This window comes from Strix aluco, chromosome 17, assembly GCF_031877795.1.
Source record: "Strix aluco isolate bStrAlu1 chromosome 17, bStrAlu1.hap1, whole genome shotgun sequence".
NCBI lineage: Eukaryota > Metazoa > Chordata > Aves > Strigiformes > Strigidae > Strix > Strix aluco.
The window spans coordinates 1,075,875-1,095,171 of NC_133947.1; the positions used below are offsets into that span (position 1 = coordinate 1,075,875).

Below are 19,297 nucleotides of genomic sequence, written 5' to 3' on the forward strand. Positions count from 1 at the left end.
CGCAGCCCCGGGAGCCGGCGGGGGAGAGGCCGGGGCAGCAGTTGGCAGCGTCTCTTTGTGCTGGGTCTCGGCCGGCCCTGGGGCCTGACCTCCCTTCCTGCGGCCGCCGCGGCTGAAGCCAGAAGCTTCCCATTGTTAACGCTGGACTGTTTTTCTAAAAACAATCTTTCTAGCACTTTTACACGCAGTGAATAACCCTCTTTTAGTGGAGTATTTTGGAGGCGGTAAACAAGGTTTTTTAAATTGTAAAGATACTAAGTGCCATTAGGAAATGTACAGTTCATCACTAAAATTGGCTCTTTCATTGTCTTGCAAAATGAAGCTGAAATTGAAAGCATTTTTTATAATGAAGTTGTTTATTAAAAGCATTTGAATTATCTTCCCCAGGTGTCATCTTGGAGGGAAATGGGGTTTTTAGGTTGTTTGTTTTTAAGCAAAGACAGAATCAGAAGGCAAGTCAAGGACCCAGTTCCCTACATGAATCTACACAGACTTTTAAGTTTCTTTCAAGCAAAGAATTAGACCCGAAAGAAAAAAAAGAAAAAAAAGACCCAGCACCCTGCTGGGGCTGGAGCAACAGCCGATACCACCCTCTGGCCAAGAAGAACAATGTCTGTTGGACAGAAAGTTCTGGTCACTTGGTTCCACTGGAATTACCAGCCCACGTGGAGCATTTCAGCCCAGTACAACCCGCTCCCCCTTTCCAGCCTGCGCCCGGCCCAAAGGCACCAGAACCGGCACCAAACCTTAAAGCTTCAGCTACGACCGGCCACAGAAGCTGAGACAGAGATAAAAAAGAGCAAAGAGTGTCCTGTCCTCCCAGGAATTTCTTTTTGGAAGATGGTTTAAAAGCTGAGAACCCTTTTCAGCACTCAGGTGCTTTTCTAGGTGTGATCTAGTTCTCATCCCCAGTAAAACGTGCCCTTTCCTCAGCAGTGCTCTCCCGGCACAGAGGGCTGTGGCAGGACACCGCAGCGCTGCTTTAGTCTGCCTCAGAGGGACAAGGGCAGCACGGCTTGTGCCTTCATTTGCCTTTTTTAAGGGAGAAGGGACTGTTCCACTGATTTCTGACTTTTAATTACTTACCTGCTCTGGTCTCGGCAGCGGCTCAGGGTCACAGACATTCAGCAGCCCCCAACACTGGCACCTCTGTAACCCGTCACCAGCCACGGCTGTGCACCCCCACTGCTCTGCTGGGCAGAACACCCTGGGAGAGGGAAATTCGCCATCCCCCCCCCTCCCTCCCTCTGCATCAACCGCCACTCGCTGCTCTCCTGCCACGTACCCCCCAGCAGAAACACTGGGGAAGGCATCGAGCGGGAAGCAGCGATGAAGGTCCAGCTTCCACAGCACCAACAGCCTCCAAACTACTCGGAAGAAACAGCAGCTCCCTTCTTAATTTACTCTCACCTCTGTTGCTCTAAAGCACCACATGCTCACCCGGCCCTCGCAGCCCATCCACCATCAACAGTCCTACTGCTCCATCCAGCAGCGCTACGCGAGTCACACAACGTATCCCACACACACGAGACGAGCTGCTGAAGCGTCCTCACCCCACGCGAGCAGAACAGCGAGGGCAGACCAAACGCCTCGGCTGGTGGCGTCTTAATTCCAACGAACGACAGCACATGGGACATGCCACGGTGGGGGAAACAGACTGCTCGGTCAAGTGTGCCAGGAGGAAAATATTACAAAGGAAACCACAGTGTAGGCCAAGCTCGGCGTCTGACCACAGCCACGCATCAAAGACCACGCGGGTGCCGAACATTCTGAAAAGAAAATCCCAAGAGGTGGCTGAGGAGAAGCCAGGAGAGCAGGACAACAGGACAATGGCAGATTTATTTACAACAGGACACAAAGAATACATACATTAATTAAAAATTACAAAGAATACAGAGAAAACACTTTGGGGAAGGGAGAGAAATCAATGCTGGCTGAGCCTCTCCACTGGGGCAAGGGCAGAAAATAAAAGGAAAAAGAAAAATCAACCAAAATCTCAGAGAGGGACCTCAAATCAGAACTGACGCAGGACTCCACGGCACAGCTGGCACGTGCGTCCCCTGCTCCCTTTTCCCATCCTCAGTTCCTGTCTGGCCTGGCTTTGGCACGAGGGGCGGCCAGAGCTGCCAGGCAAGGCTGGAAGGGTCGGTGCCGGGGGGCCGGGCCACCAGCTCCCCGCAGGGGCACGGCAGCAGCGAGAGACACGGGTCCTTGCATGGACCTGGTGGAAACTTATGGCAATTTGGGTTAAAAAAAAGCCCCAAACCCCTCAAGGGTGCACGTCAGTGCTGGTAACAGGGAGGGCTTTGGACAGTTCTGGGTTGGAATGGTGTCACCTGTGGCAGCTGGTCACTGGGAGACCGTACTGCTTCCTACAGCGAGAAGGAAAAGCAAAATTTTCGTAGATCTCACTAAAAAAAAACCCCCCTCCCCTGTAGCCCTGACTGAATCTGGCTAGTCTGGGGGTGGAGGGAGCCTTCACTGTAGCGTGGAACCTTTTTACTGGTAAATTATCATCTAAGTGACCAAAATAAAAAAAAGACCTTTAAACCTCTTTTTAAAAGAGCTTCCCACAGACTGACTCAAGGCATCGAGCCACAGAAAAAGAGGAGCCCGCTGCAGAAGAACCCACGTCGGCTATCGTGGAGGGCTTGGACTGTTTTGTGGAGAACAAAATACAGCTTAGGGGCACGTGCTTCTTCTGTTTCCTGGAGGTAGAGAATCCAAGAGGAGGAGGAGGAGGAGGAGGAGGAGAGCAGCCGGAGCAGTGGGCAGGGAGCCAGACAGCCCGCTCCCGGCAACGGGCGAGCTCCTCGGGGCCACCCCTCTGTCCCCGGCCCCCACACGCGGCAGCTCGGGCCCAATACTGCATCAGATCGCTTGGCACTAGAGCAGCGGCGCCGCCGCCCTCCCTCCGCAGGGAAGGACGTTCCCGGAAGGACGCCAGCCCCATCTCCTCACGCGGCTGGAGCGGAGCCGTCGTCAGAACGAACCTTCGTGGTTACCTCGCGCGTCCTTCCAGTCTGGCGTTCGAGCACCAGCACGTGGCTTCCACCAGCACGTCGCGTCCTGTCGCGCCGCCCGCGAGGAATTCCCCCCCCTCCCCAGCCCCGCAGCCGTCCGAGGCCGGAGGGAGGGAGAAGCGGTGCCGGGGGTCGCAGCTCTCAAGCGCTCGCAGGGTGAAATTGCACTTCCCAGGCTCCGAGCGGCACCTCCGCCGAACTGTAAACAAGCCAAAGGCAGGACTTCTGCGGGCGGAGCGGGCTCGGCTGGCGCTGGGGGAGCCTCGTGGCTCCGTTATTTTGCCATAGTCAAGCTCCCTCTTCCGTGCAGACATGAAGGCAGGAAAGAAACCCCGTCTGGTGTTGTCTGAAGAGTCTCCCTGAATCCTAGAGCACCCCAGGGGCTGGAAGAAAACGTTTTCACAAGTGTTTCCACTGCTGTCTCAAATCCATTCGTCATCAACATAAAAAAAAAAAAGGATGAATTAGCAAAAAGGGGGTTTGCTTATACAGAGGGATATTTCTCTGCTAAAAAACTCCCTCAAATATGGAACAGGATAATAAAGTTAAAATGTAAGGTATCTACAGACCCCTTTTTCCCCCCAGAAGTAGCCCAGAATCCATGTACACTGTGCCAAAGTTACATTCCAAAACGAGGAGTTATTTATTTCTCTTGTCACTCTCCCACTGGATTTTGTTTCCTTAAAGGAGTCAGGAGAAGCCGTCCCCTCGGCTCCCAGGCGGACACGCGCTCCAAGGTGTCAACTTGCTGCTGGGTGGCTGCACCTTCAGTCTATTTTCACGGCGGCGTAGATCTTCCGGACAAACATGTAGGCTGCATAGAAGCCAATGGTGCCAGTGAGGAGCCAGAAGGACAAGACCATCAGGGCAGTGTAGCCAAAGTACAGTAAGGAGGGAATGAACTCAACAATATCCAGCTAAAACAGAAGAAGAGGGAGAAACAAGCTGAATGAATTACAGAGGTAACAGGAGTGAGCTCCCCAGGGCGGCCCGTGCCTCGGCGAGGAAACCCCTCGCTCCAGGTGGTTTTGTCTGGCTGACGTGCAATGCCCTCGGAGGCGGGGTGAGGGCACAGGGCCCCGCTCCAGGGCCTGTCCTGCCCTCGGCGGGGCTGAGGAGCTGCCCGGGGACAGACGGGGATGTGCTCGGAGCAGGCGGTGCCGCCGCTTCCCATCCCAAACACAACCACCTCCTCTAGAGAGGCGGCACTTCCACGCTGGAGGAGCAACAATACCTTGTTCACAAAGTAGAAGATGGCGTAGATGAGCACGTAGAAGGCGGATCCTCCAGACACCAAGAAGGTCCTCCACCACCAGCGGTAATCCTGCCGGGGAAAAAGCCGTGTTATCCCACAGGCTGCTTCTTCCTGTGCCGCTGTCTCAGGGGAGCCATGACCCTTCTGGGACAGGGACAACTCCAGCCATTTCCCTTCAAAGAAAAACCACAGTTTGGGGCTGGGGAACTATTCTGTCACAGGAACGTTTCCAGACGCGGAGGATGAAGAACTGACGGTGAAGCAAGGGCAGGTCAGTACCACAGTACCGGAGAACACGGCTCACCTCTGGCCCCGCGTTTCGTTTTGTATGGGGATGGAATGAAAGAGTTTCTTTGGGAAGAGATGTCAACTCCAAATACCCTGCTCCCAGCAGAATTGCTGGTGTGAACGCACAGTTCCCAGCCCAGTGGATAATCAAGGAACTTCGATTCTCCTTGAAGTCAGGAGGTGTCAGGAGCAACCGCGCTGGTGAGGCCAGGCCACACGAGATCTCTGCCGAGCAGCAGCACTAACACAACCTGGGCTTTTCCAGGAGCAAATCCCCTGAGCTACTGAAAACTACAATGCAGGAATCTCACCTCAGCACAAAGCTGGAAGTACACCATGACGATGCTAATTTGGGAGCAGGATACCACCAGGATTATAAACACCAGGAACAGAAAGCCAAAAAGGTAATAGAACTGGTTCTCCCAGATCGCCTGAAACAAAGATGCAGCAGAAATTTGTGTCCATTGTACTGCGATCAATCAGTGAAGGTGAGAGTAAGTTCTAGCAGCTAATCTGAGGGAAATTGAGGAGCCCCTCAGCCTCCTGTAGATGAAACTGCAGATGCATTTCACGTTACTCCAGAGGAATCAGGTTGCAAAAAGGTGCCCCCAGACAGCTCAGAGGTAGCTTGTTCATTCCCCTCCATCTCCCCAGCAAATTCCTCCCCATCCATAGAAGGTGCTAAACGGGTGGCAGCTGGGATGGCTCCGGGAATGCCTGAAGAGCAGGACCCCTCCCTGACATCACCTTACAGCAAGTTTTCACCTTTACCCTCCAAATCGCCAGGGAGTGTCCCTGAGACACCTCCAGGTGCCCTCAGCAAGAGGATGGCCTGAAGAGAGCCACAGCCCCGCTCTCTGGAAACAGCCCCGACCGGCCCAGAGGGCACCTGCCAGCCCCTGCAGCCAGGACAGCAAGAGGAGCCTGCTCCAGCGGGACCCCCTCCCCTTCAAAAGGTTTGGCACGAGAGGAATCCTGTTTGGGAGTGAAGTGGGTTAAATACTTACACTGAAAATGAAGAACAATTCGATGAACATAGCTCCAAAAGGCAGGATACCAGCCATGAGAATCCTGCAGAGTGAGAAAGAAAAATAATAAGCAGCACAATCTAAGTGTCTGGCCATTACAAGTCCCCTGTAACCACACAGAGCGCTGCCAGCAGAAGCTCTACAGCTCCTGATTACCAGAATAAATGTCAGAGTCAACGGCCCAGCCGCTGCCGAGCACGTACCACTTTTGATGTGGTGTGACTGGTGCTTATAAAATCATCACGACTGTCCCTGGTATCGTGTTACTCAAGGAAACACGTCTGCCGTCTGCGTCCGGAGACCGGCAGGTGATGCTCAGCGGCCCAGGGAGAGCGAGGGGAGGGGGCTGGACTCACCGTATTTCCCAGACACTCATCAACTCACCCAACAAATTTATTCATATACCACCTCTGCTCCGGGATCTGCCTGGGAATCTGATTTGTCCGTACGGGATTGTCATACGGCTGCTTGCGAAATCCGAAGTAGTAACCCAGGTAGACCAAGGGCAAGGAGATCCCGAACCACATGCAGAGCAAGGCCACCATGGTGGGGAAAGGCACCTGGAATCACACCACGAGGTGCCCGAGTCAGGCGGCAGTCGGCCCACAGGCACCCGCGGGTAGAGCCCCGTCACCCCGCTCCCACCCAGCGGACACCAAGGGGAAGGTACCCACCGCTCCAGAGGAGTGTTTCCCCCAGATGAAACAGTTCAGGACGAAGCAGATACCAAAGACGACGCCCGGATACAGGGTAGCTGTCTGCAAGAGCAACCACAGGTTAAGAGGAAAGACGTGGTTCATCAGCCAGATGTTTCACGAGTCACTGCTGGGACAAGGCCCACGTGGAGGAAACGTCCCTTTTGCTGCAGCCCAGCAGAGAGGGGGGGCGGTGGGGAGGGTCTCGGACAAGCCTCTGGCTCTGCTGTACTACATGCTGCGGTGTTTGCCCTCTTGTGTGGAGCTGTGAGGGCTCAATCCCCCCCAAATCCCTGCAGCACAGCCAGGCTGCACCCTGCTACCCACAAATCCACGTGGGCCTTATCCACAGCCATCAGCCAAGCTGGGTAACGGCACAGAACTCACACAAAAGGCTCCCTTCTTCCATCGATGCCCTTTCAGAGTCCGGTATAAGCGGCCAGCAAAGAATCCACCAAAAACCCTGGACAGAAACAAGGCAAGACAAAGAAAATTAGCTTTTGTTGTCAGGGAGAGGGAGAGGAGGGGTGGGCAGCGGGAGGCACCTACCCCATGAACATGAAGAGGAAGCAGGCGGTGGTCATCAACGCGCCCCGGCTGGAAGGCGACAGCATCCCCAGCATCGCCACGACTGCGGAGGGAGGGAAGGACAGAACAGCAGCTCTGAGGCACGTGTGCTCGCCAGCCGCGGGAGAGCAGGGGCCCAGACCCAGCCCACGGCTGCCTGCAACCCGCCTTCTGCACAGCCCTCATTTCCTTCGCAGCTTAACGCGCCCTCAGCCTCCGGTGCCGGCCAGAGGGAGGAAGCCCCAGCTCTGAGCTCAAGCTACAGACCAGGCTTTAGCCTCAGTCTTCCCAGCGGTCGGAGCAGGCCCCGCGCAGAAGGCAAAGCACACACGTGCCCAGGTCTCTCAGCCCATGATAAGAGTCCAGGGCTCGTATGTGGGTAACAGGAAATAGAAACACAAAAAGATGCCTTCAGCTGGGAAACGCGACCTAGAAACCCCGAACGGCCGAGCACAGGCCTGTCGCCTCGACCCGCCCCGCAAGAGGAAGCAGCCTTATGCGACTTCACTCCAGCCAAGGCGAGCGCGGAGCTATGAACGCCCTTGGGCGTCGTTCCTCTCTCGTCACAGCCACCCCACGCGCCACACGCCACTCACAGATGACAATCAGGATCATACAGAAGAGCTGAATTCCAGAACCCAGGAGAGAGCTGAGGATCATAGGATACTGCGGCGGCCGGAAGACATCTCCATGCACAAGTTTCCAACCAGATTCCTCCATAGTATCTTCCTGCAGCAACAACAGGAAAAGAAGGTATTTAGATATGGTCTAATGGTGGGAATGAATGTCCTACCACAGTCAGCCCAGGAGGTTCATTTCCCCACATCCAGCTCTTCTACAGAATTTTATCACTCTAGTTAAACTTCTTCCCTCTTGGGCTTAAAACAGCTCAGACCTGAACTGCCAGTGCCAGGGCACACATTTACGGAACTGTCTGCAGTCCCTACTTGGGGCTGAAGACGTCTGAACCAGCAACCTGCCGTGATACAGAGCCAAAGGTGTCGTGACAGCACGACAGAACTGCCATCCCCCCCCATCTTTGGGGCTCAGAACAAAACAGGGGGGAGGAAAGAGACAATCCAAGTCTTCCAACAAATCCCTCCTCATCCGTGCTTCCCTCCCTCGCTGATCCCAGCGCCACAACAAACACATACGATGTCATCTTCCTTGTTGTAGTTGGCAATGTCCTTCCGGAGGGTCCGGATGATGATCATGCTGAGGATACCTGAAAACAAGCACAAACGTGGTTTAGCTCGGAGGCTCCTCCGTGGCTGCGCTGCCCTGGCGCTCCGCAACCACACAGCTCCCACCAGCACCCAGCGCTGGCTCGGAGGGGAGGCCTTGCGTCATCAGCCACCTCCCCAGCCCTCAGCAAAGACAGAAACAAACCCCCAGGCAGTAGGGAAGGCAGAATTCCAGCAGGAACGGGGCACTGTGGCTTTCCTGTGGTTGTTTTTCCTTAAATATGGACATTCAAGACGTGCATTAACCACATTCTACCCCCCCAGCTACCCCACTCAGAGAGCAGCAGCAGGTAACTGTCTGACCCGTGAGGGTTCTATGGGCCAGTGTTTGTTTCCTGCCCCTTCTGATCAGGTTCAGACACAGCCACATCCTCCTCGAGCCGCCTCCAGCCGAGGCACAAAGAAAGTTCCCTGCAGATGAATGGCAAAGCCCTTCTTCACCCCACACATCTCACTCACCTGAAAGGAAAAAGACGACCACAACCGAGTTAATGATAGAAAACCAATGAATCTGCACGTCGCTCATGGTCAGGTAGGTGTCCCAGCGCGAAGCCCATTTAATGTCACTTTCCTGAAAGAACAGGAAAGTTCTTCTCACACCAGCACATTCCCAGTGGCTTCCACACCACCACTGCGACAGATGTGTGGAGCACCAGCTGCCAGCCAGCTGGGGCAGCGCTGCCCACCAGCTTCCTGTCACTGCCTCACCTCCCAGTGCACAGAGTAGGTGAAGAGCAGCTGGTTCTCTTTCGAAGGATCGATTTCCTGTGGGGCAGAGCCCGTGGCTTCAGGCAGGGTGCACATACTCTTCTCATCAGCCTTCAAATCTGTAAGGGAAAACACAGCACAGGCTTGGTCAGCCCTTCCCCGGCACCCCCTCTCCCACTGATCACCCCGGCCCCACGTACCCACGAGGCACCGGGCTGCACCTTCTCCCAGTACCCCAGGGGAAGCACTCATTCCTTTCTGACCCGCTCTGCAGTTTGCAAAGCTATTATTCTGATCAGAAGTGGAGCACCATTAACAAGCTTTAAGGAAAGCTATGCATAGGGCTTTCCTTATCTGGAAGGGTAAAAGCCAGAGGCTCTGAAGCCAAGGTCCTAGGCCGTGAGTAAATCCTCTATTCCCCAAGATATGCTGAGAAACCAGAGCTCTCCAGCACAGCCTGCTGCTGCCAGGGGAGAGCTGCATGGGGTGGGTGACACACGTGCTGAGCAGCGGCCCTTCAAGACACCTGCTTCACGTTGGGCTCGCTGAGGTAGAAGTGTTTTCCCCCTAACCATAATTTTCAAAATTCAGTCCCCCTAGACCAGTTCCAAACACCCTGTGGGTCCCTGGACGAGCCAGCAGTGTCCCAGCGGGGGAGATCTGAGCCCCAGCAAGAGCTAGACACCACCCATACTTCATGCTAGATGACACAGTGCCAAAAAAATCCAACCCCAAAACCTCAAACTCAGATCTTTTTATATGAATTCATTTTCCACGGATCACATTTCAAGATCTCTCTACTGTTGGTACTTCCTTAATAACAAAGGGGTTTATTGTTCTTATAATTTGGACCCTCTCTCATTTCTGTGCCCTGAGACTGTACCAGAAGCAACAACTGCCCCCCGGATCCGTCAGTGGCACTCGACTCCTGGCCCTACAAGAGATTCTTCTCCTTTGCTCCCCTCCCGAAGAGTCTCTCACCTTCTAGTTTAATACTTTGGGGAATCACTTCAAAGCGCACGACCCTGTAGGTGGGCTCCTGGTTCTCTTCCACATCCTCTCTGTGGTAGTAAAGGATGAAGGAGAGGTGGTTGTGCAGGTAGAACTAAAACAGATTGACATTAAATAAAACGTTAGCACCCCAGGGGAGGAACAGGCAAAGTTCAGAAGCAACAACTACAGAAAGCAGCTTCAGTGCAGAGAACTGAAGACTCCAACTGTTCCCAGACGCATTGTGCTACAGAGCAAGACCAGGCTAACACTGTCCAGGGCTAAAAGAACAAGCGGAGAGCACAGAGATGTTGAAAAGGCAACAACACCTCAACCACTCCAGGCTTCAGCGATAATGTTTCGGTCTATTTCTGGCCTTGAAAATATCATTATATCTCACATCTCAACCATGACGTCAGTGGAATCACCAAATTGAGGTTGGAAAGGCCTCAGCAGCTACAACCCCATTTCCCACCTGCTTCTCCTACCAGGCAGACGTGTGCGACCCAGACTCCGGGGGTCCCACAGCGTCCTACGCTCACGCTTTCTCTTACATCACCTACTACAGAACAAGGTACCACGAGCCCGAGCTGGCGCCGCGGGTGCGTTCACCTGCAAGACCTTCGGCTCCAGCGACCCGAGCCGCGCGCGGCGGAACGCCTGAGGCTGGCAAACACACACCCGCTAAGTCAAAGAGCCGGTCCCGGGGCGCGCAGTCACGGACAATGTCCGCGGGAATACACACGCTAAGCTTCCATTTGCAAACTTAAGTGGCTTTTCCTCCAATAAACGCTTGACTTTTGTTTTTTTAAATGCGAGATGCTCCAAGACCATCGAAGATCAGCCGGCCTTTGGGGCACGCTGCCTTTGCCCTGCTGAGGGGACACCACTGCCTGAGTTTGACTCGCTGGACACAGCCAGAACTCCTGGCGATCGCACCAGCAGCTCAGCACCCACCCTCTTCTTCCAACAAGAGCCCTCTCTCTTATTTCCACTCTTTAAAAAACCTTCTGGTTGCATTCCCAATTCTGATATTCCCAATTCTGATATTCCCTGGTAGACTCCTAACTCCCTCTGACAGACACCCCGATCTCTGGGCACCCCTCGGACAGCACCCACATTCTCTACCTTGTTACCGTCCATAAACCCAAGCCTGTATCCATGCTCGAACTGCACATCCTTCTCCTTCTTCTTCTCCTCTTCCTCACGATTGGAATAAAACTCCAGCCGTGTTGCCACAGGGAGGTTATCAGCAATGCTGAAAACACAGATTTCACATCAAATTTGCCCACAACACCGAATCCCCGCTGACACAAACCCGCGCTCCAGCCGACTCACAGGTGGACATAGTAATCTTCCCTGATGCGCTCGGCGATCAGCTTGCTCTGCTCCACTGTCAGAGTGACCGGCTTATTGGGCAAGTTGCACAGAACTTCACATTTCTTCTCCATGTTCATGGAAACCTGGAAAGGTGTATTTACAATTCGGTCCCCCCGAAGAACTTCACCTAGAAAACAGGAAAAGAAGGGCGGGGTTGAAGGCTGCCAGGCTTCTCAGCACTGATCCTGGGTTGGCAGCACACTGGGCAGCTGGCAGGGCCACAGCCAGTCTCCTCTGTGACCAGAGATGCCAGGATGAGACTGAAGGGCAGTTCAGCTCTTTTGCTGGAAGTATCAAGAGCTACTTAGGAAGCAGCGTACGTGCCCTCCTTCAGGTAAGGGGCTTCCTCTTTCCAATATCTGGGCATCCTGGTTTGCAAACAGCCAGCATATAAATTGGAGGAAGCAAGAGCTCACAAACAGTTTATTAGAGATGACATTTGCAATTGCTTTTAACTCCTGTAAACATACCCTCAGGCAGCTCCTGAGCAGCAGCTCCCTCGCCGCTGGGGAACACGCTGCTCAGCAGATACGTACCGAGATTCTCAGCCTTGTACGTTATCTTGGTGGGCTGGCAGAAGGGCAGCGAGTAGTACTCGTACGGTAGCTGGGTTCGCGAGCTGGTCAGCTTCACAGCCTGGAGGAAGAAGGGAAGGGTTATCCCCATGAAAGAACTCAGACAGTTTCCTGTCCTCTCAACATCAGCCAGAAGCTGAAGCTTACTTCAGGGGCACCTCCCATAAAGCTCACTTTTGGAAGCTGTTGAATTAACAAAACAAAAAAAAAAAAGGAGACAGCTGTTCCTGGGAGAGCTCCAGCTCCTCTACACTACCATTTAGTAGCAATTCATTCACAAACTGAGAAACACTTGAAGAAAGCAGCATAGTGGATTGGTTTCACAAATTTATGACTCAGTGGAGCCCTAAAAAACAACAAAGAGCTCAAAAGAGATTCAAGAGTCACATTTCAGACAAGACTGCCGTTATTTCCTCAAAAAAGAATTCACGTCACACTGGACCTAGAGGTCTGGCCTCTAGTGATATGAAGAGTTCAGCAATTTTCATCTCTGTAAGGAAAGCCAGAGCCCTCTGATCAGGAAGACAAGGGATGGTGACAAAACCCAAACACTTGTGGAGCTCCCACAAATCACAGGGCACAAGGGAAGTGCAGAGACGTACCACAACAGCCAAGGCCACAGTTGCTCCGAAAACCAGAGGTGTTTTGTAATCAGCCAAGGTCATTTATTGGAAGAGCACTGGCAAACACGCTGACTTGCCTTATGACTTGAGGGAGCATTGGGCTGTGAAATCCCTTTGAGAACAGCCATTCCAATACCCCCTTCTTCTGGGAAGCTTGCTGTAGCCACAGGCAAGTCTCATTTGCTTAAAAATAGCCTGTCTGGCAGCCTGTGGCCAACGAGAAAACTGTGTTGTGCTTCATGTGGGAGCAGCCAGCCTCAGCATCCCCAAGGGTGCTGGATTTTGCTGAGACAAGAGGCCACAGCTTTAGAAAAATAAATTAAATGGGCCATAAACTGCTGATGTCTGGAAACAAAGTCCAGCTTCCTCCATCAGTTGAGTTCCATCACTCACTACCAGCAATGCTGCACAGGAACAGCTCTTGGCAAGCCTGGGTTGTAAGATCTGCAACACTCAAGGACAAATGCCTGCACCAAACTGACTCCAAGGGTTTATCATGGATTTCACTTGACTTGAAGACACAACGTGAGCAAACTGGCTAGAAGAGAAAATGGGAAAGGTCCGATTCAAACCACTTCTTTATTCTACCACTCACCTACCACTGAAAGGCTCACTGTGAGAGTCAGCATAATGCTGGAGAAAAAATCTCTGATTAAATTCACTTCAAAGCTACAGTGAGAAAGAGGGCCCTTTTCCCAAACAGACCAACATCTTGAGGACTTTGGTGCAACCACTGAAGGAACTTGGTAGAAGATATCGGAAGCAAGAAAGAGAATCATGTTGGGAACTGCAGGGTAAGATGACGACAGTGACCACTTGAGGGCTGCTTATCCCCAACACCCTACACGAATATTGTGAAAAAGAGAAAATATCTGCCCCCAAAATTTTAGTAACAGGATCCCCAAATTTGACTTTCTAGTCCCACTTTGCTGCTGTGATATAAAGGAGGGAAAAAACAAACCACACAAAAACCCAAGCAGACCAACAGCTCCATCCAAGTTCATCCTACCTTTATTTCTACGGGATCATTGTGGTGGAAGTTGATAGGAGCCACACCAGGTACATAGAAAGAGTCTGTACCGTGCAGCAACAACAGCAAGACCAGCATATATCTTAGCCTTTCCTGCAAAAAGGAGAAGAAACATTAAAATACAACAGAAACATGGGAACAGCATTAGCGACACCACTGAAAGTGTTCACCCCAGACATCAGAAAGGCCGCACAGTCAGGCAATTAAACACAAATTAAATTCCGAAAAGCTATTCTTGACTTTGTTTTGTGACTCTCATCAAAGAGAGTCAGCAAAGTGGCCCTGGCACTGGATTTCTGTCAGCTCTGCTCATCGGGAGCCACTTACAGACTGATGCTCACACGCAGCTACCGGCGGTGGAGTAGTTAGTGCAGGGTAAGTGACACCAAACCAGCCGCTCGCCTCATCCAAAGGGATGGGCACATCCCTGCTCCCGGCTATTCAATCTTCTCTCCTCACCCCTCCGGGCCACCACACAGCTCAGTAACACAGCAAAAAAGTTCTCCCCCTTTTTTCAGGGAGTGGGGAGATGGGTCAGGCTAGAAGGGTCAATCAGTTCCACGGGGGCTCCAACACAAACCAGACCCTGTACACCAGCGCAGCAGCAAACCCTTAAACAGACTCTGTTGCTTCCTCGGGTAACACAGCCCAGCACGAGCAGGAAGGCCGTGTGAAAACCGAGCTTTAAAGAGTATTAAACAGCAGTGGCTTGGCTGGATTAGAGCATCAACTCCAGTACAATCTCATTGTGTTACGAGCTTCAGCCCATTCTCCTAAACTCCCTGCGTGTGCGGCACCACTGGAAAACCACACACGCGAAAAAAAACAGAGTCTGGTCTGGGACAACTCCTGAGCTAATGCTGCAGCCACAATAACCCCAACTGCTGCCTTCCCCTGCGTGTCCTCGGCAGGGCAGGCAGAGCCGGTCTCCGTGAGCTACTGCCCGTCCCGCCTCGTGCCGGGGCAGGAGCCAAATACCGAAGGGGAAGGCAGAGGAAAGAGCCTGACCAAGTGAGTTGGGCTGGGACTGGAACGAGCCACCCCCAGCCTGGGGCCTGTGCTGGCTCAGCAGGGCCTGGGGTTCAGCACTACCCTCATCAGGTCAGGGCAGGGGGAAGATAACCTGTGTCTATTGCCCCCACACCCCTTCCTCTTCCTCACCTTCCTTTTGCCTTATTCTGAGGCCAGTAAGGTATGTTTGGCCCAGGCACCAGCGAGGGTCAATAGAGCATCCAGAACTACTGGCACTGAGCAGGATGGAAAAAAGTCATGAATATTGAGGGGTTTTAAATCTAAGAGGTATTTAAAATGCAAATGCTAGCACCTACATAAAACTTGTTAATGCTAAATTATCAGATATATCTGTTTTACTTACAAGGGAGATTTTGAGATCCATTCTAAGCACAGCTCAATGCAGTTAGAGGGGGCAAAAAGCCTCCTCTGGAAAGCAACTGGGAAGCACTCTCTTAAAAATCACTTGGACTTCAATACTGCTCTACCCCGACACAATATGGGCCTTGTCTTCTGTGCTAAATTTTGCCCTCTCTGATCTTGTAAGAGAGCGCTCCGTGCCTCTGCGACCGAGTAGGAAAAGGTCTCCCAGGCAGGTGAAGCACTGGAAGGAAACACTCTTGCCCTACATTACGCTCTACAGCAGCCAGCGACCTGTAGCAATTATCTCGCTTCGTTTGTCACTGAGGTGCCAGACACACACAGCACAATATTACTTAACAAAAACCAAAGCCACGCCGGTGCCATCCTCGCCCTGAAGAGCGTGCAAGATGACAAGATAAGGACAGAACTTTGGAAGGCGCTCAGGAGACACACAAGCATGTAGAAGATGAAATTCTTGATGACACCTTTGACAGAAATCAGGCTCTTTGCATACAGATGACGATGACTCAGGCAGCACCAGGCAACAGAAAAGACAAGAGGGGGACTGTGGAAAGTCTTGCCAGGAAAAAACATTCGGTAGCAAGAAATGGGAACGCTGCTACGCAACAGGTGGGGGAGCTCTGGAAGTCAAATTTGAAGGAAATGCCCAGCGCAGGTTCCTAACGCGGCAGCTCATGTGCAGGCTGAAGCCGGGGGCCTTTCTCATCAGGATCTTTGCTTCTGTACTGACAGATGCACCTCAGCTTCTCCCAGCGAAGGCACCTGCGTAACTCACGGGCCTGGCCTGGCCATCGGCTCCTTTGGGAGATGCCCACAAGCTACGTTATCTCTGACTCAAGGTCAAACCACACCAGCTGGGGCTCTGCTTTAGCTCAGTCACAAAGCCCCCAGCCGTCCAGCAGACAGGAGCGCGCGCCTTTGGGGCCTTTACCAAGTATTTACATTTCAAATCGCACGCACACAGAAATCTCTCAGATGACAGTCTTGCATCTGAGGTGCCAGGAAATCGTACAACAAAGCAACAAGTAGCACAACAAATATGCACAACTCCAGATCAAGAAAAACCCAGCTGCACGCAGACAAGAATAATTTGGATTGACTAAGCTTTATTATTTTACTACATGCGTACATGCAGACACACGTACCAGAGACCCTTTCTTACGAGAATACAACCTAAATGAGAGAAGTAACTGCAGAAGCACAATCAGCCCCTGTCCCCCAAATCACAGCGCCGGGTGAGAAGCATCGCTCACACTGAAGGGATCTATCCCAGGCAAAGAGCCTGCTGAAGGGAAGCAAACCTCGCTCTCTCAAAAAAGAAAAAATCTGTTTCAAAATGTCACTGTATTCCTTCCGCACACAGGACCCCGCCAGAAGCCACACTCAGATTTCCCTCTCGCACCTGCGAAAAGCAGCCTGGGGGAATCACGGCATGAGACCAGGCAGAGCTTCACGCCAGGAACCCCTGGCAGGGCGCAGGCAGGGCGCAGGCAGGGCGCAGGCAGGGCGCAGGCAGCACTGCTGCCAGCACAGCCACATGAACCACCCCCCAAGCAGCGGCACCAGCCACTCTCCCCACCGGCACATCCATCCCCTACGGGTAACGGCAACCCCCAGGTCTGTGGGAGCTTTCTTGAAAGATTTTTAAAATCTGTTCCTGTAATTAACTTTAGAATGAAGCACTTAGCTGTAAGATTAACTCAAACCTTCCTTGCAGCCATTCTAACGGTGTTTCTTGTCCTGTGCACAGCAACAGGAACAGAAGTTCACAAACAAACCCTCCCCGAGAAGGTACTTCTGGATAATTATCACTAGACTTGGTATTTGCAAACAATTCCAGGACACAGTTTCTCTGATTTATCTCATTTAGAAAGGCTTAAACAATATTGCTGTTTTCTGCGAATTCACAAAAGCTTTACAAAACACGCTGCCAAAACAGAGGAATTGTTCAGCTGAATCCCAGCCTGACCCAGCGTGAAGAGACCCTACAACGTGTATTTACGCCACTGCCACGCACACACGTGTGTCTCCCTGCAGCTTGCGGTCCCTGAAGCTGCCGCTGCCAGGGCCTGAACTCCGACATTTATTTAAGGGAAGGGGGAAACCGAAGCCAACAAGCAGTTTTTTCCCTGTGGCACTCTGCCAACGTGCTCTAACAGAAACCCAGAGGGCCCGTGGCCGGGCCATTCGCGTCCGGGCCATCCCTGCCCAGGTCACTGGCAAGTGTTTTCTACAGACTGGCAACTTGAAGAAACCTTTGAGCAGCAGCAAGTTCAAGCATTTTACAAGCATTTTAATGGGGCTGGTACCACATCAGGGCTGGTTCAGGTCTTACAGTTTCATAATCCACATAAGAACTTAAGACCACAACACAGTATTTGCTCAAAGGGAGGCAGAGGAAGTAGGAGGAGGCAGCAATGGGTATCAGATGAATGAGACGATGGACATCGTCCCGTTTCTTTTCTGCAGAGAAGAGCAAGAGGGACAGACAGCCATAATCAAGAGCTTTTAACTTTCAACGACAGTTTCGAAGGAAAACAGGGAAAACCCAACCTATGCAGAGCCATTTGTCCAGCTGGATTCACAAAGCTCCGATATCCTGTTCCACTTCCTGAAACTTTTTAATATGGTGACAGAAAGGGAAGAAAGACACAACCCACTACTTTGCGGGAGGAAAAAAAATAATCCACATGTAACGGAGCAAGCTGAAGCTCGCTCCCACATGTAACATTTATTCTACCCTCAGGCACATTAACAGGACGTGCACAGTGCTAAGGGCACCTGCTCTTCACCCCCTCCGAGGTGGCAGCCTGACACTCGCCCCCCTTTTTCGAGGGCTGCCTCCTTAGATGTTCTTGTCAACTGTTTGGACAAGCTCATCTTTATTGCATCTCCGCCCAGCTCGCCCTTGCACTCGGAAGAGTCGCTGAAAGCCTTTCGAAGGGAGACAAGTGCTGCATTCACATTGATTTCAGAGAGCTCCTTTGACACCAGGAGAGCTGTTAGCAGTCTCCTCTGCCTTTCATAAAAGAGAAGGCTACAAGGAAATTCCCAGTAGGACCATCTTCAGCTCTCAAAGCCAGCTCAGACACTCCCTCCTCCCTGCCTGGGGGAAAGCCAGCAGAGTATGAAGATACTTAAAGCAAAATAAATGAAAACCTCTGCTCTTCCAATCGCCCTTCCAGTTTCTGACAATCTTTACGCTACATGAGTCACCTCACATCCCCTACCCTGGCCAACAGCGACCTTTGATTCAGCACACATCATTTATTCATGCACCTATTCTTGCAACACATTATCAAGGAAATATCCTTCTTTGAAAGCAAGGAGGAAAATCCATTTTTCTACTACAAGACTTCAGGCAGCTCGTTTTCTCTTCCATGAGGTGGCACCAATGCTCGCCTGCCTTAGCAAACTCCCACCAGAAGCATCTTCAGCTGTCCAAGGCTTCGGGGAATAACTCAGTAATAGCAGCAGAGACGCCGAGACGCGGGGAGGGAAAGCGGCTGCTCGCACCCCGAGTCGATAATCGCTGCCAAACCCTTGTGAAAACCGCACACCACGCAACAGCCCCTTTCCTTGGTGTAAGCGCCCGCTTCGGGCAACGCTCCCCCCCGAGAGCGCGGCACGGGGCGGAGAAGGGCGGCCGGTGCTCCCTACAACCGAGAGCGCCCCAAGGCTCCGCTCAGGCCGCGGCCGTGCCCCCGGCAGAGCACCCCCAGCCCGGCCCCGCGTTCCTCCTGCCCAGACCACGCCGTGAATCCTGGACGCGGAGCCGGTTTTGCTGCCGAGGGAGCGCGGGGCTGGCGGGGGGCAGGGACCCGGTTCCGCACCCCTGGGCCCGCGGGCACCGAGCGGCGGCCCCAGCGCTGCCCTGCCCTCCTCCGGTGACACGGCCCGCCGCCGCCCGGGCCCAGGGGACGCCCCCAGGGAGACGCGGGACGGCTACAAGGCCCCGGTAGGAACCGGGGAGCGTTCCCCGGGCAGGGGCCGGCGCAGCCCGCGGGGACGGGGCGAGGGGAGGCGCGGGGGCCGGCGGGGCTGCGGGCCGGGCGCCGCGTCCATCCCAGCGCGGTGCAGGCCCGAACCCGGAGCACCCGCCCCGCGCCCCGCGCCGGGGCCGCCCCCCAGGCCGCGCCGCCTGCCCGCGCCGGCCGGGCCCGGCCGAGGCCGAGGAGGAGGCGGGGGGGACGCGGGGCCGGGCCGGGCCGGGCCCCGCCGAGGCCGCCGCACTCACCATCGCCGCCGACGCCGCCATCTTGGATCCACGTGTCGGGCCGGACGTCAGCGGAAGCGCCGCACGGTTGGCTGCGGGGCTGATCGCCATGGCGACAGCGGCCTCGGCGGGCCGGGGCCGGCCCGGGCGGCGGAGCTCCGCGCTGCCGGTGCAGGCGGCGCCGGGGCCGGGCCGAGCCCAGCCCAACCCTGCTGCAGGGCCGGCGGTCGCCGCTCCGGTCCCCAGCGGGTCTCCGGCCCCACGGGGCCGGCCGGGGAGG

General features: G+C 53.7%; 1 protein-coding gene across 1 annotated transcript; it reads right to left on the minus strand.

Moving 5' to 3' along the window:
* Positions 1-1,820: 1,820 nt before the first annotated feature.
* Positions 1,821-19,140, minus strand: TM9SF4 (transmembrane 9 superfamily member 4). The gene is made up of 18 exons (XM_074843602.1): positions 19,039-19,140; positions 13,386-13,499; positions 11,715-11,814; positions 11,137-11,305; positions 10,927-11,056; positions 9,790-9,913; positions 8,809-8,927; positions 8,560-8,671; positions 8,011-8,081; positions 7,453-7,585; positions 6,839-6,920; positions 6,677-6,752; positions 6,269-6,352; positions 5,979-6,154; positions 5,574-5,637; positions 4,878-4,997; positions 4,258-4,347; positions 1,821-3,940 (listed from the first exon to the last, which is right to left on the minus strand). The coding sequence occupies exons 1-18, from the start codon at positions 19,126-19,128 to the stop codon at positions 3,791-3,793; spliced, it is 2,004 nt and encodes a 667-aa protein (XP_074699703.1). The 5' UTR covers positions 19,129-19,140; the 3' UTR covers positions 1,821-3,790.
* Positions 19,141-19,297: the final 157 nt, after the last annotated feature.